The sequence below is a fragment of the Egretta garzetta genome, unplaced genomic scaffold (assembly GCF_000687185.1).
Source record: "Egretta garzetta isolate BGI_Z169 unplaced genomic scaffold, ASM68718v1 scaffold50, whole genome shotgun sequence".
Lineage (NCBI taxonomy): Eukaryota > Metazoa > Chordata > Aves > Pelecaniformes > Ardeidae > Egretta > Egretta garzetta.
Genome location: NW_009258613.1, coordinates 4,815,103 through 4,831,078, shown reverse-complemented (window position 1 = coordinate 4,831,078; position 15,976 = coordinate 4,815,103). Strand labels below are relative to the sequence as shown.

At 37.5% G+C, this 15,976-nt stretch overlaps 1 protein-coding gene across 1 annotated transcript in view; it reads left to right on the top strand.

The window, feature by feature from the left end:
- The window catches only part of ZFAT (zinc finger and AT-hook domain containing), a 77,105-nt gene extending 62,171 nt beyond the window's left edge, over positions 1-14,934 (top strand). The window contains exon 16 of the mRNA XM_009647996.2: positions 13,788-14,934. Coding sequence (XP_009646291.1) covers positions 13,788-14,027 — 240 coding nt within the window. The 3' untranslated portion in view covers positions 14,028-14,934. The remainder of the gene's footprint in view (positions 1-13,787) is intronic.
- The last annotated feature ends 1,042 nt before the right edge of the window (positions 14,935-15,976 follow it).

Here is a 15,976-nt window from a genome sequence, read left to right as displayed (position 1 = left end):
ACACCTATAGAATTTTTCCTAAACTAATTTTTTACTCTGTGTTGTGTATATGTATGTTTATATGCCCACACACATACATGTTTATACATATATGCACATATATGCTTATACATATAAAAATGCAGACATTTTTTCATGTATATAGAACATGAATGAACAAATATGCGTATATATGTACGTGTGTGTGTGTGAAAATACAGCGCTTTTTTTCTAGCAGGTGTTCTCAGGATTTTTAAAGTAACATACCTGCATTGTGCATGGCACTTAGTTCCACTGTCATCCAAAAGAGTCAGGAGGTCCTTGGGACAACATTCATCCAGATACAGAAGAGCATGAAAGGGCACTGCTTGTGCAGACTGTGCGTGCTCTGCAACCGTAGTGCTGTAGGACCATACCCAAAGGTGAACCGTTGTCGTTAGTCTTTGTAGTGCTGTCCTCTGGCTGAAGTTTGACAGACTTGTGGGGTCCTAAAGTCGTGTACCCTGGGGACAAATGGGACTTCTCCTCAGTCTGAGTTCACACTGCCTTTCTAATGAGGGTTGCAATACGAATGATCTGCAGGTGCGTAACAGTTCCGAGAAGGATATTGCAGGTGATCCTTACAGCAGTTGCTTATGTATGTGAGACAAAAGTCAGTGTGGCCACCCACATTTGAGATAAATAAAGAACAATTCAACTGAGTTGTAGTTGGTTGAAAAGATCTGTAGTTAATTTTGTTGTTACCAGGGAAATTGTGCAAGACCAGAAGATATAGATCAATATAAAAAAAAAACCCATGTATAAGATGAATTATTAATTCCAGGCTTTTGCATGAATTCTCTTTCCAGAAAAATGGTGGATTCAACTCAAAATTAAGTGACATAATCTGTGGTAGGCAATATAGCTCCTCTTAAAATGAGACAAACCTTGTAAGATATCGGTAGAAGTAACTTTATGCATATTTTTCTGGAAGCTTGGTACTGCACAGTTTTTGCTAAAAATTTTTGCAATGTACAGTATTACTAAAGCTGTTTAGAAATTAAGAATTATAAGATATACAAAATCAGCAAGTAAAAGGAAATGATTTTCAATTTGAGGTGGCTATTGAGTGCGAACATCAAGACTTTTGCTCAGTATTTCTTCCTCACAGGTGTCTGCTAACTTCATTGCTGACATTTTACGTTTCTCCCCACAATGTTCTCCAAGCTCCACTTGTTCCTCCTGTTCCATCATACCTCTCTGCTTCTCCCTTTCCCACTCTGTTCATTGATTCCTTGGGGTCTCTGCACTCAATGTGGTTGATAGGTGAGGGAAGGAAGGTACATGAGAAGTCTTTAGTTCAAGAAGAGTGTAAGTAAATCCTTTACTTTGAATGAACCAAAGCTCTGATTATTCTGAGATACAGAACTAACTTCTGAGGACAGTATTTTTTGTAGCGTTGTAGATGTTGAATTCATGAGAGCTCCACAGAAGCGGGAAGTTTGTAGTGTCTGTGAAGGCAATATTTGGATAATTCCTAAACCTGCCATCCGAATGTCAGGGAGACAAGGGAGAATTTCAAGACAAAGCATTTTGAGATGTTCTTTTGCGATACTTAACAGGTATTTTGATTAGAAACCATGTAAAAGTTTTTGGGTTTTTTGAAGAACAGAATCAAATTTTGAAACGAAATTTAGTCATTAAAGAGAAGAGACATTTTACTCCTCTTTATGTGCAAGTTTCACAGCAAGTTCAACAGTAGAGCCACTGCCAATATGCACTCTGTGCTATACGTATGACTTATTTAAGGGTTGAATACAGCATTAGCTATTGGTGTCTTTCTATGCTGTTGGTCAATATTACTGAAACCTGGTCTTCTGTTAAAAATGCATCTTTTGAGTCCCTTCTAATAAAAGTGACTGTTGAAGTAGCAGCTGCCAAGGAGAAACTACATTTTGATATTTGAACATTAAACTTAAAAAAATACATAATGTAAAAAATTGAGTGATTCTTCCTCCTCCAAGTATTAAATCTGATCAATGTCTGATTCATCTTAAAACCTATCGTCTTCCTTGTTAGACCATCTGAATTTGCTGACAGCTTTTTGTAAGTAAATGTTTATATTCCAAATTAATTCTCTCCCTCACTTTTCAATCCATATTTCTAGCCTTTGAGTTTACAAGCTGCTAAGCATTGATCATTTATTTTTCCTTTGCTTGTATACATCAATGACTCTCAGTGGTCTGATGTCAAACTGTTACGAGCTCCACTCCTATATCGAATCAAATATTGAATCCTCAGAGCACAGAATCTTTGTGCTGGTTTTCATTTTTGTTTTCTTCCCCCCATTTTAGAGTCTTGTTAATATAAACCACCTTTTTTCCCTTAACTCAAGTTGCACAGAAGCAAAATCAGTGAAGAATTTATGTACATCTCAAGCTGAGTGATCTTGTGCTAACTCTGTTTACGCTGGATTTTACTAAAGCCTTACTTTGATGCTCGAAGCACCGTTCCTCTATTAAGATGTTTCTTGCATGTACTGGAATGCCTACTCATTTCTTTCTCTGCTAGCCTCAGTGACTTTTCACTTTGCGTGTGTGGAAGTGTCCAGATCCGAGATTTCCCAGGGGAGGATCAGGTGGCAATACACCTACTGACAGCTGACTGCTTAGTTACCTTCAGTGGGCTTCATGGAAGTGGAGCAAGGACCAAGGGAGTGCTGTAGATGTTAATGATTATTTCTCTTTTAAATTTTTCTGCTTTCATTTTTCTCTTACATTTTTTTCTCTTTTATTTTTTTCTCTTTGAATTTTCTGTATAAATTGGTGTTTTATTAAAGTCTGTTTGATGTGTTATACAGCTTTACTTAATTTCCCGTTCTTGTCTTCCCACCAGAAGACTGCTTCAGAATTAGAGCTACACCCGCTTTCAATTTGAGGGAAAGAAGTCTTTAAATGTTACTAACGTGACTGTAATCCTCTGCTACTCAGAATTGTCAGCTTTTCTTTTTTCTCCAATATTGAGTTGCTTTTCTGTGAGATATCACTCATTTGTACCTACGACTTTGTCAGGTTTTAATTATGCTGAGTTCCTAATTGTTAACCTTGAAGTGATCTTAAGACATGTTCATATTTCACTTTCATACTGGAAAATTTATTCCACACTTTCTTCTGTGACCTTCAGCTTCTCTTGTGGATTGTGAGACAAAAAATTCATTCAGGGTGTCAGCAATATATCAGCATCATCTGTCACTGAATTTCCACTCTTGTTCTTTAATGGCCTCACTGAGTCCTCGCTTAGCAGCTTGGTTCCAGTTTTTTCCTTAACAACATTTATTATAGTAGTTCCGATTTTTACGTTGTTTTCTCTAAGGGCATACATTATCCAGTTTTTTCATTGGTTCTTACCTTCATATCTCATTTTCAGCTAACCCTTGCAAGTTAAGTTGCCTTCGTATTTTTATATTTGCACCAATAAATTTCTTCTAAATCCTAAATTATTAGAACATTTTAAAAGTATTTTATGATGTAAATGTTACACTGTGTTGTTGCTATCTTTTGTCTCCCATTTCCTCCCTGGAACTTTCTCCCACAGCTGACCTCGTCCTTACTTTTCACCCATAAAAGTGCCATTTACACTTGATCTTTAAAATTACATGTGAATCCAGATGTATCCGTCAGTAATGCTGCCATCTTCATGCTTTGGCACTTCCCCTAACCTGCGTGCTCAGATACTGTCGGTGTGCAGTACTTGTAGTGTTTCAGGTTAATGCAAGGCTTTTGCCTGCAGGAACAAACTCTGTCTTTATCCGTAAGTCCTTTTCAGCATATTGCAAGGCGTCCAGTGTATTAGCTAGATCTGACTGGTATATTTAAAAAATTGTTTTCTACTAAGTCACAAGGCAGAAAGGATATCATGTTTGAGGTCTTCTATTACATTGTTGTTCTGGGTTGCTTGTAGTCTTACTGTAAGTATCTTAAATGATGGATGCACATTATATTAAAGGTGAAATCAAGATCAGATTGTCTGTTCAAAGCCTCCAGGTCCTGAACTGGGTGTTGAGAAGAAAAAAATTTCAGTTCTGACTTTGGAAACTTTGTATTTTTTCTTCAGAGGAATGATTTTAAAAAAGAAAACACTTTGACAACATAGCAATAATTAATCCCAGCCTGAATCAGGTTTCAGCTTATGATTTTAACTCCCCAAAATGCAAAGTTAGCCCTATTGTTGTGATTTAGCTTCAGTCAGCAACCAAGCACCACCCAGCCGCTCTCTCACCTTCCTCACCCGATGGGATGGGGGAGAGAATTGGAAGAGCAAAAGTAAGAAAACTCGTGGGTTGAGGTAAGAACAGTTTAATAATTGAAATAAAATACAATAATAATAATAACAATACTATAAATTGTAATGAAAAGGAAAACAACGAGATAGAGAGAGAGAAACAAAACCCAGGAAAAAACAAGTGATGCAACCGCTCACCACCCACTGACCGACGCCCAGCCCATCCCCAAGCAGCGATCGCTTCCCCCCCAGCCAACTGCCCCCAGTTTATATGCCACTGACCGACGCCCAGCCCATCCCCAAGCAGCAATCGCTTCCCTCCGGCCAACTGCCCCCAGTTTATATGCTGAACGTGACGACATATGGTATGGAATAGCCCTTGGGCCAGTTGGGGTCAGCTGTCCTGGCTGGGTCCCCTCCCAGCTTCTTGTGCCCCTGGCAGAGCAGGAGAAGCTGAAAAGTCCTTGACTGATGTAAGCCCTGCTCAGCAACAACTAAACCACTAGTGTGTTATCAACATTATTCTCACACTAAATCCCGAACACAGCACTAAGCCAGCTACTAGGAAGAAAATTAACTCTATCACAGCCAAAACCAGGACACTTTTTTTAGCTTGGATTATGATTGGGAAGTAGGAATCATTGTTGGCTCTGATAGTGTGATGTGTATGAAGCCTTTCAAGGGTCGTGTCTAGAGCCCAAAATTACTTTAGCTCGTTCTTGCCTGAGAGTCAGTATACTAACCTGGTATCAAAGTTAAACTTTTTCTGGTATCTAATTTAGGAGAAACCTTGTTGCGTGACAGCTATGAAAGCATACAGCTGCTCAGGAACGTAATAGGCACCAAATGCGCAAGAGGAAAAGTTAATAACGTGAAGTTTTACCAATATGATCTGAGATTGGCAAAAATTGACACCAAAGCATTGGTCACAGCATGGCAGGATAAGTGTATCTTTGTCATTTTGAGTCCTTTTCAGTTACTAGTGATCCAGACCAGATCTCTTTCTGACAGAGCTAATGAGGGTATTTCTTTATGGCATGCTATTTGAGTTGTTCTGCACTGCTTAAAGACCAAAAACAGTACAAGATGGGGAAAAGGTGAAAGCAGAGAGGACTAAGTTTGAGGAACACCTAGGAAAGAGGCTAACAAATGCTTAGGAAAGGCAGGAAATATTGTTCATAGTGGATGGTAAACACAGACAAGAAAGTGGGGAGAAAGCAGTTTTGTGGGAACAGAGCACATAGCAAGGTGGAGTCTCCTTCTCTGGAGATATTCAAAGCCCGCCTGGACGATGTCCTGTGCAACCTGCCCTAGGTGAGCCTGCTTTAGCAGGGGGGTTGGACTGGATGATCTCCCGAGGTCCCTTCCAACCCTTGCCATTCTGTGATTCTGTGATTCTGTGACTGGAAAGGTAAAACAAGTCACTTTACTTTCTGCGCATTTGACTCTCTGTCTCCGATTACAGATATACGTTTGCCCTCATGTTTTAGGGTGGAGGTCAATTCATTTGGTCTTTTGTTTATTTTGCTAGCAGAGGCTGTTCAGTCCGTTATTTATATAGGTGGGCTATTTTCCTAGCTCACATGCTGAATATAAAAGCGGGGTTGGAGGATGAGCAATCGTGCCGGTATCACAGCCACCCTTGATTTACAGTGTCTGCAGGTCTGTGTTCAAAGACTTGTTTTTCACACAATATATCTGTATGTAGAGTAGAACAGAGAGAGAGAGAGAGAGTTTAACTACAAACTACCTTGATGTGTAGTTATTTCTTTCAGTTAGCATATACATCAAATAAGGATATTAATTGATCCTGGGGAAGTTTGTTCCAAGTTAAACATTTGTTTGATTTAAATACTGAGTTTCATTTGAAGAAACATCTCCCTCAGAAATGAGCACTCCTGTTATCTTACTTTTTGCAGAGGGGGCTCTTGCAGTGTGTAGCGTCTGTAAGTTACTCTCCAGCGAGACAAGATTCAAAGTGCATTTTCTTAGTTTCACAATATGAACATCCTTGAAAGCTTATCTCCTCAATCCCCCACTGCATTGACCAGAACATCAGAAGAGTTGCCCCTTCTTGGTGTGTCCGTCAGTTCCAGTTTTTGTTATAATTGTTGCTCTTCCATTTCCAGTGCTTCTTAGCAGGAAAGTGTAATGGTAACAAGATACTTTCTGGTTTAACTTGTTTATTTTTGTTAAATGGAGTATATTACTTGTACCAAATCTCTTTGAAACAAAAGGTAGAAACTATGTACCATTCTTTGTCCAAATTTGAATTTTTCTTCTTGCCTCAAATTACTGAACCAAAGCCATAGATTTTTAGATTCCTAGTCTCAACCAGTTTTAAATCAGTATGCTGTAGTAACCAGTTAAATTTGGTTGCATGTTACCTGTTTTTCAGACTTTTCACTTAGATACTGACAGACAAATATGCTGCTAATTTGCCATGTTTAAGCCTGTAATATGTTTTATGTGTCATACTGGACCAGAGATTTTTGTCCTGATGTGAAACTCATCAGCAGGTGATTGTGTAAGGCTTTAAATCTTTTCCTCAGTGTTATTTTTTCTGTCTGAACAAGCTACTGAGGTCCCTCTTCATTCAGAGCAAACCCTGACTGCCTCGTATACAGAGAACTGCTGGAGAGCAGAGCAGTAGTCTTTGTTCTAACAAAACAAAACCAACACCCCAAAAAACAACTAACCTATGCCCATGATATTGTTCACCATGTCAACATCTCATTCTTTTCCTTAATCTCTAATTCTTCTGGACAATATATCTGGATGACCACTGCAAACAGACATTTTTATGCCACCTTACTTTTAGCACGTTAGCATGTAAAAGCTTTAGTCAAAAATCCAGAGCTTCACATGCATTCATTGCATTCACATGTATTTCACAGACATTCGACTTGCATTACATTTGCAAAATTATGTTGCCATTCTAGACAGTCTTCTCCTGTCCCAAGTAAAGATTGCATCTATCCTCTAAAGTTTTCCTGTTGCTCTAGAGCCATCACTTCAAGATTGTATTAATCACTAATAATTATTATTAATCACTAAGATGATTGTGTCAGTCTTTCTGCACAACTGTTCATCAGTAGACCACTTTCTTTTTCAATCCTATGGGATGTAAGTCTTTCCTTTTATTCCAGCCAGAGGGCTGATGTCCTCCTCAGGTAGGATTCTTGGCCCTTGTATGGAGGTGATTAGCTAAACTGTGCTGACTTGTTCTGCATGACAACTTTTATATGGTCTCTTATTTCAACCACTTAGCTAAAATGGTTGTCCAAGCCATCATCATTTTATGCTACAGTTAACTCTCATAGTCTTTTTTCTGACATTCACAGGTTATGTTTTGCCCTTTTTGTATTCTTCCAGAAAAATTCAGAGATTACTTTTCTCTGCCCCTCTTTACATCACTCCCTCTTATTCTGTTTACTTGATGTTACTTTTTTGCCACATCAGACAAAACCTTGTTTTCATTTCCAAGGCTTTTTACTCTTTTCTGACTTCATGTCCCATTTCTCATTAGATTTTGACTCCTACCTTTTCTCACCCCATGAAGAATTAATTGTTCATTACTTTTTTTGAACAAGTTTCTTAATGCCTTCTTCCATATTGTGCTTAGTTATGTGGATTTTTAATGAAGAGCAATTTGTAGCTCATTGTCTTCTCTCAATTACTCTTCAAAAATATGATGACAGTAATTATCTGTGGTTAGGCTATCGGTATATTGATACTAATGCCTGTCACACAAAACTACCACTGTCTCATTTATGTTGTACTCCCCCACCTCCCTTTTTCTGTGTCTCCTTACTGCCTCTTGTTTTATATTGGAATGATAAGGCCTTTGGGGCATGAAATACTTTTTGCATGTAGCATACCTGATACAATCCAGGTCCTGGTCCAAAGTACTACACTAATATTAACAATAAAGAGCAGTAATTGGCTGCTGAATTCTTTCTCTTTTTCTCCTATTCAGAAATAAGAGACAGGACTGATGTTCTTACTACCTCTGTAGCTTGGACTGTAGGGTTAACTCTGTTCTTGAAAAGCATAGCAACCTATTTTCAACCTAGACTTCTGCATAATTTGCTCTGAAGAGTAAGTATATCAACTGTTTCACTAACTAAGCAGATCTTTATCGAGCTTAAGAAAACACTGGATTTCCATGCATTTCACCCTTTATTTTAAGTTCCTTTCATCCTTTTATTCTGTGATCTCTTCAGGCTCTGGTAAAATCCTGCCATGGTAACAGCCACTTTCTTCAAAGTGACAGCAGTAGCAATGCACAGCAAAGATTACATATCAGCTCGAAGCTGATCACAGAACAGAATTTCATAGTGTAATATGTCTTCAAAAATAAATATCTAATAATATTAGTATGGCTGTCATGTCAAAGGCTACTGCACGTTGTACTTCAGCAACACACATTTCAGTTGGCTCTGATTTGTACCTATGTGATGCTGGGTGCTGGTGTTCATCTAGAGGATTTGCGAATAGATGGAGTTATATGTAGGTTGATCGTCAAGTTTGCAGTTGCTTTAGGACATGGAGCAATTTGATACTTAACGTGACAGTACCAGCAAAGGGAAGTTCTAACTGAGGCAGATGGCCCTGTTTTCTCAGCCTCTGTGGAGTTCTTGTCATCTGCATGACATAAAGTCTCATATCAAGATTACTGTCTCTGTGGAGTTCTTGTCATCTGCATGACATAAAGATAAAGTCTCATATCAAGATTACTGTTGTGCTAGAGCTCTTGAAATGATGGCAACATTGCCATACTTCCTCAGAAGGAAATCTGGTGATACAGTGTTTTGCCTCATGAGTGAAGTTGCCAGCCACAGTCTCTCTGTCAGGATATATTCAACCAGCCAATTGCTAAAACTTTTTAAAAATCTACATCACCAGTCTGAAGATTTGTTTGCCACATTGCATTTTTTTTTATTTTATGCAGAGCAAGTCTTTCACATTCAAGTCTCTTATTATTCTGAAACTATTGTGCCCCAGATTGTCTTTGTTCTTTAGCTCATTAGAGAGGGTCGTACGATCAAGTTACAGTGTTTTCTCTGTGCGTCTGTGTGTATTTTTCACACAATATATCTATATGTAAACTGGAACAGAGAGAGGGAGAGTGAGTTCGAATTACTCAAATGGCACTGAACAAAATGGTAGCGACAGTCCTGTAGGCACCAGCATAAGCTGGCACGTCACATATCCAGCTGCTCTCTGTGGTCTAGAATGCTTGTATTTGCTTCTCCTTTTAATCCTTTCTGTAGATATTTTGTATATTTTCTTACTGTGGTGTCTTATGATATAAAAAGGAGCATCTGTAACCTAGTGTAAGGTTTTGAAATCCTGCGAGATCTCTGTGATTAAGTTTTCTTCTTCACGGTAAACCGCAGCATTCAATCTTAAATCAAGGGAGAGATTCTGTAGAGGATTTGGGGTCAATCCCAGCAAGACTGTTTTAAACACTATGGACCTGCAACTCCTGCTGACTTCAAAGAAAATTGAAGATATTCATTATTTCTCAGGATGAGCTCTAGAATAAGAAAGCAGCTTACTGCAAATATTTTTTTTACTCCTTTTCTGGGAAGGGAAGAAGTATAATTTCCATTAATGGCTTGAATTAATTTCTCTCAAATTAAAAAACCACTTGCTTGTTTTGAGAGGAAGAGATTCCTCTAAGAGATACTCATTTTTAATGTCATTTATGTGTATTTGGATGGTCCTCGGATATTTATATTAAGAACATTTATAATTAGCAATGTCGAGCTTCTTTTGAAGACATGGGATTGAAAGTCCCATTGGCTTTTGTGAGAGACACATTTAGATAGTAAAGAGTATTTATGCAGGTACTGAATTGATTTAATATGCCAGCTGTGTGTGCCTTCAGCTTCTTGCTGTCATTCTTTAGCGAAGGATAAGCAGCCAGATGCTTTTCAGCTGGCTTTCAAACAGAAAAGAGGTCTTGGATGCTACTCTTCAAAAGATTCGAGATGCCAATAAAAAGAATTGAGGATAGTGACTTCATTCATTCTGATGGCAGCTGTCCCACTGTTTCATCAATTTGAGGGATGCAAATTAGCGTTTTGAGATTATTCCCTGTGGAACAATCTAATAGGAACCAAGCAGAAGCATGTAAACATTGAACTGATTTGAAATGTAAATATCCAAAATAATGTGGTGATTTGTCAAACTAAAAGGATTACAGATAGCTGTCCAAAAAAGACACTCGAAGCTAGAAGCACCAGAAATAAGGGCATTAGTCTTCTTTACCCTGCATGACAAGGGTAATAAAACCACATCAATAAAGTCAGGTAGGGAGGTTAAATTAACTTTCTTTATTGGCCATTTTCATTTCAAAAGCATATAAAACTGAACAAGTATTAGATTGCTGCTATTGAATTGAATGAGATTCTGGTTTCATTTCATTTTTGTGTCAACTGTGCTTTATTTATTTTCCTTTCTTCATTATTTATGTACACTTGCAAAACTATATTTAAAATTATTTATGGGGTTTGATTTAGAGTGACTAAAGTGAGGCTGTACGAAATCCTTCTCAGACTGTGTTGTGCATTCTTGCAGCTCTTAGCAAATATAGTGTAATTTTTCTGGCCTGAGGCACGTTGTCAGAGGATTATGTATGGTACACCAACACAGGAGGAGTCAGTGTATATTACATAATTAAAAGGCCAAATTTTAGATACCCCTATTTGTGTTTTTGTTTGAGGATCTCTAGCGTCAAGGGCTGTAATTGTGGGCTGATTCATAACGAGCTGTGAGATTTTAATTACCTAATGTATTTAACTGCAGCTTCCTATCTGAATTCGCTAGTGATTAGACTTTTGTCTGCCTTTTACCATCTTCATTAGTAGATCTTGTGTATGTCCTCTCCTTTCACCCAGGAGCTGACACTGGAGCAGGTAACCTCAGGAATGAGGAGAGGACAGTTATGAAAAGCGAGTCCTGTGTATGAATTCACAAAATTCCTAATGCTTTCAGTAGGACTTATGGTTTCTTTAATAATTTAAAAAAAAAAAAAAAAAAAAAAGAAAAAGGGAATGTGTGGGGAGAAACAAGAGAAGAAAGTTAACAGTGCTCTGTTTCTTTTCATGATCTAACTCCTTGCTTTTCAAAGAGAGGCTCAAGCTTCCATTAGTAAAGGGTACTTTGGTGATACCCATATTTTGTGACAACATGAATTAGTTTTTCTGAGGGTGGTTGCAAATTTCATTGTGTCAAGACAAGCATCCAGCATCACCCACTTTTGTAGGATGTTGAGCTTGAATTTCAGCAGAAGCTATTTTAAAATAACTTTCAATTCAGATGTTCAGATATGCTTGGTAAAACAAACAGAATGTGGAAAGGACTTCAGCCCATTCCTGTAGTTTTATCCCTATAATCTGAATCCTGGATACAACAAAGCCAGAGTCAGCATCAGTAGGTATGATTGCGCTGTTGCATTAAGATCAACGACAGTGGCAAAATTCTCTTGAGATATTAAACCTTTCACCAGATAAAATCCACATATATTTCATCAATATATTACAGATATACTGACTCTGGGACCTCTGAATAATTTAACACCTGAACATACTTGCTATTGTTCAAGAAAAAGCTTTGTATAGCCTGATGAATTGAGTGAAAGTTCAAAATGATATGAAGTCCTAAGGGGTTTGTGTGTCTCTGAAACCTTCATCTGACGGGATAATTTAAACATGGAACAAAAAAGTTAAAGAAAAGTCAGTGTACAACAATGGGAATGGTTGCTTAGGGAAAAAAAAATGAAATTAGAAAAGAGCATTAGGAAAACAAACATATAGAACTTTTTCTCCTTGTTGGTCTCTAAGGAGTCAAACACATGCTCAGAAGCTTTGCTGTCATTCTTCCCTTCTGTTCCCACTCCCCTCTTAAGCAACAATACTGATCTTAATTATATTTTCTTGAACGTGATTGTTCTAATACAGCTGTTCACAAAACAGTGTCGTACAAATGGCAGTTGGAGAAGAACTTTTGAATCAGCTTCTAATTTAAAAAAAATAGCCCCTTTCTTACATACATAATTTAGATGCCACACTTTGTGGAATCTGCCATCTTTGACCTATTCTTTTCAAAATCGCTTTGCGTTCAGTGCTGCTGAGAGCACACCATATACTGCTCTGAGATACAAGGGTACACCAAGATCCAGCAAACTGATGGTTCTATCAATCCTTTGTTCTCTTCCTGTTACACTTTGTATGGTTATTGGAAATACCATGGAGTTTTGCTTTCCATCATGAAATGTAGGTGAGCCAGCAATTCTGTCTTAGTTCCCTGTTGTTTGTCTAAGTGGACAATTTATAGATGCACTTGATGGTATGAAAAAAGAATTTGTTGTACAGAATGTGACCTCCTACAAATTCAATCAGCTACTTTCTTACAGTGAGAAATAAACATGATTTATCTCTGGAAGCTTACTTCATAAAACATTTGCTAAGCCTAAATGAAAGAGAAATAGGCCTTAACAAAAACAACACATTTTCTGAAAAGAGAGGAAGAGAGGATTTGATTAACTGCATGTTGCAGTTGCTGGTGGGTTGGCATTTATGATCCAGCAGATAAAACAGCTCTTTTCAATGAACACGGGGAGTGGTATTGTACTGAAAACATCTAACAAATGCCTTTACATATCAAAAAAAACCTGCTATTCCATTCCCTCCTCACAAGTACATTATTTTATCACTAACACTTGAGAAAATACTTTTCCTCCACATGACTTACAGTTTTCTAATGTGTTGTTACTGGCCTGGAGTACTGTGCATAGGGATTTTGTATGGACCTGGTAAAGAATTAAGATTGGTTCCTGAATTCTAGTAAGTACCTTATTTTAGTAATTGACAGCTGTTTGAACTCTGAAATTTGATACCAAATTGTGTTGGGTTTTTTCCTTTTTGACGAGAAGCAAAATGTTCAGTAAAAATTCTGTTCTTTTCAGTCGTCAGTATCCTTTCAATAATGTAAAAATTGCTGCCTCAAAACCAGCAGGTCTTAGAGGTCTATTTCAGTAATATTTACATTTCACAGTTTTCTCATAAAAGCCCATTAAGGTTTACAATGACATTTTTACTTCTACGCGCAATCAGTTGGCTAGGAAAAAAAAAAGAAAAAGAAAAAAAATGGGTACAGTAGATGTTTTTTCATGTGGTTTTCGATGAATTCTCATCTCAGTGCTGCTAGGGGAATTGTTTGACTTCAGATTTATTCAAATAAGAGTGGTTTTGAATGAATGACTGCTGAGAGATTAAAGTTGTCTCCGAAGACCTATGTTCCTGGAACTTTGCAGCTCTCTGTGCCTGTAACTGAGATGCTGTGTTACCGCTTTCAGTATTCTGTCTAGCTATGCACTTATTAATGAAAAGTGCTCACTACAAATTTTGTGTAAAACTGACATTTTCTTTCAAAACGATCTGATTTCTAATTTCTATGCTTTATTTCCATTAATCATCACAATACCGAGTACTTATTGGAAAGGTGAAATTTCCGTAACCTCTTCAATTTCTCCTTAGGTAAAAGAAGAGGAGCAATCAGCCAATCACACTTTGATGATTCAAGAGACACTGCAGCAGGCTTCAGTGGAGCTGTCTGAACAGCATCACCTGGTAGTCTCATCAGATGAAGTGGAGGGAATTGAGACAGTGACTGTCTATACGCAGGGTGGAGAGGCTTCAGAATTCATAGTTTATGTTCAGGAAGCTATGCAGCCTGTGGAGGAACAAACCGTGGAACAATCAGTACAGGAGCTCTAGAGAGCAGCGTTCAAAGGAGATGGCAACTTGATTTGCCAAAGCCAACACTTTGGGGTTTTATTTCCTAGCCAAAAGCAAGCAAGCTGACAAATTTTCAGTTAATTTCTGAAGTGAGACCTTGTTACTAGATAGCGATCTGACTGCTTGGATTGCATCAGTACCTTAGACACATTATGTACAAAACCTCCTCGGACTTTTTTCCTAAAAAATGTTCATATTTTGAGGAAAAAGTATTCTTCCCCTTTTTAGAAGATCTCTCACTTGACTCCTGTAAATCCCCACAAATACTTTCTGTTCAAAACAGTGTTATCCCACAATAATAAAACATCTGTAAAGGTAGCTAGAATGTCTAGAGAAGTCCATACATCCCATTTTATACATACTTAATATGTGCTTGACTCGACTGGAAGCAGAGTTGTTTTTTTCTTTAAATTAGAAGGGCTCCTCATTTCTGAGTACATGCTTAGAATGTGTTTGCGGAGTTGTGGATCTAACCCAAACAAAGGCTCAAGACTGCGATTAGAAACATACCACAGATGGACTGTAGTTTGTACTTGTGAGATGATCCTTTGAATCTGGGAGGTATTTAAAGCCATATATGATAATTCGGGGTACCGGTAGGATGACAGTTATTTAGATAATTGAATAATGATAACACTTTCCATCCCACTGCATAAATACCTGTCCAGTACCATACGATGAAACCAAATCTGTCAAATCAATGAAATATTCTTTTGTTTTTAAGAAAAAAATTATATTCAAATGATCTGTAAATGCTATAAAAGATATATGTTCATATGGTTTAAACAGACATGCCTGTAAATATGATTGTGTGAAAGAACTTGTACAAAAAACTTAAGTAAATATTGACAAGAATCTAGATATTCTTAATTATGCATGTATATAGTTGCGGATTTTTCTTCATGAATCTTAAATTGTTTCTGATTTAATATTTTTAAATTTGAGCTATAAAAGTTGTTAATTAATAACAAAATTGTCATGTTTTTTTCTAATGCTCTAATTTCTTAAGTGTTGCCTAACCTTTCACAGCTAAGTAACAAATGCTGGTTTGCATTGATTCTGAAATATTATTCCTCCAGTTAGTAGCCTCTAATCAAGAAAGTAGGAGAATGAAGTCTAGGCAGACTTTTCTATATGATTGAACTTACTTATGGGCGTTCTGGGTAGAAATGTGGAAAAAAGCTTTTGATTAAGTTGATATAATACAGTGAGTTGGTTCTCTGCCTCTTCTAAGTCTGCTGGGTTCTATGCATGCTGTACAACATCAGAGCGCAAACATTTAGCGGTAGCTTCTCCCTTAATTGTGGTGATAGGGAATTTAAATCTGTTAATGGAAAAGAACAGGGACCTTTCTGCCATTTGATGTAACTGGCTGGAGCTGGTCACAAATGTCAGTGTTGACTTCTTTCTTACATGTTTAGTAAACGTGACTAGAATGAGCCATGATAACATTTGCACCGTGATAGAAACTGATCCACCAAATGTATCAACTTGATTAATCTTCATGAGAAACTTTGGGTTTGTAATTACTGGTTAAAATTCAGTGTGGATTTGCAACAATTATGCTTTCTGTTATCTAAAAGAGAAGAAAGCAGTCTCAAAAAGTTTTCTCAGAATTTATTGAAATATTCACAGCCTGCTTGCTGTTGAAACCACACTTGGAAGAGCATCATGGTCATATGTGGCAACAGCTATGTTCTTGACGTAAAACCTTTCTGAATCAGTTCAACAGCGTATTGCATTATTATCTGACTGCGGGGAGAAAACAGAAAAGTATTTTTCTATTCATCACTCAAGAATTCTTAAGTAAATTATTTCCAGATAGACTAGGTACTTAGGTCTATGAGAGGTATGTCTCTATTTGGATGAAGGGGTTTGGTTTTGGTTTTTTGTTTATTTTAATTCGAGTATATCACAGCCATGCATAC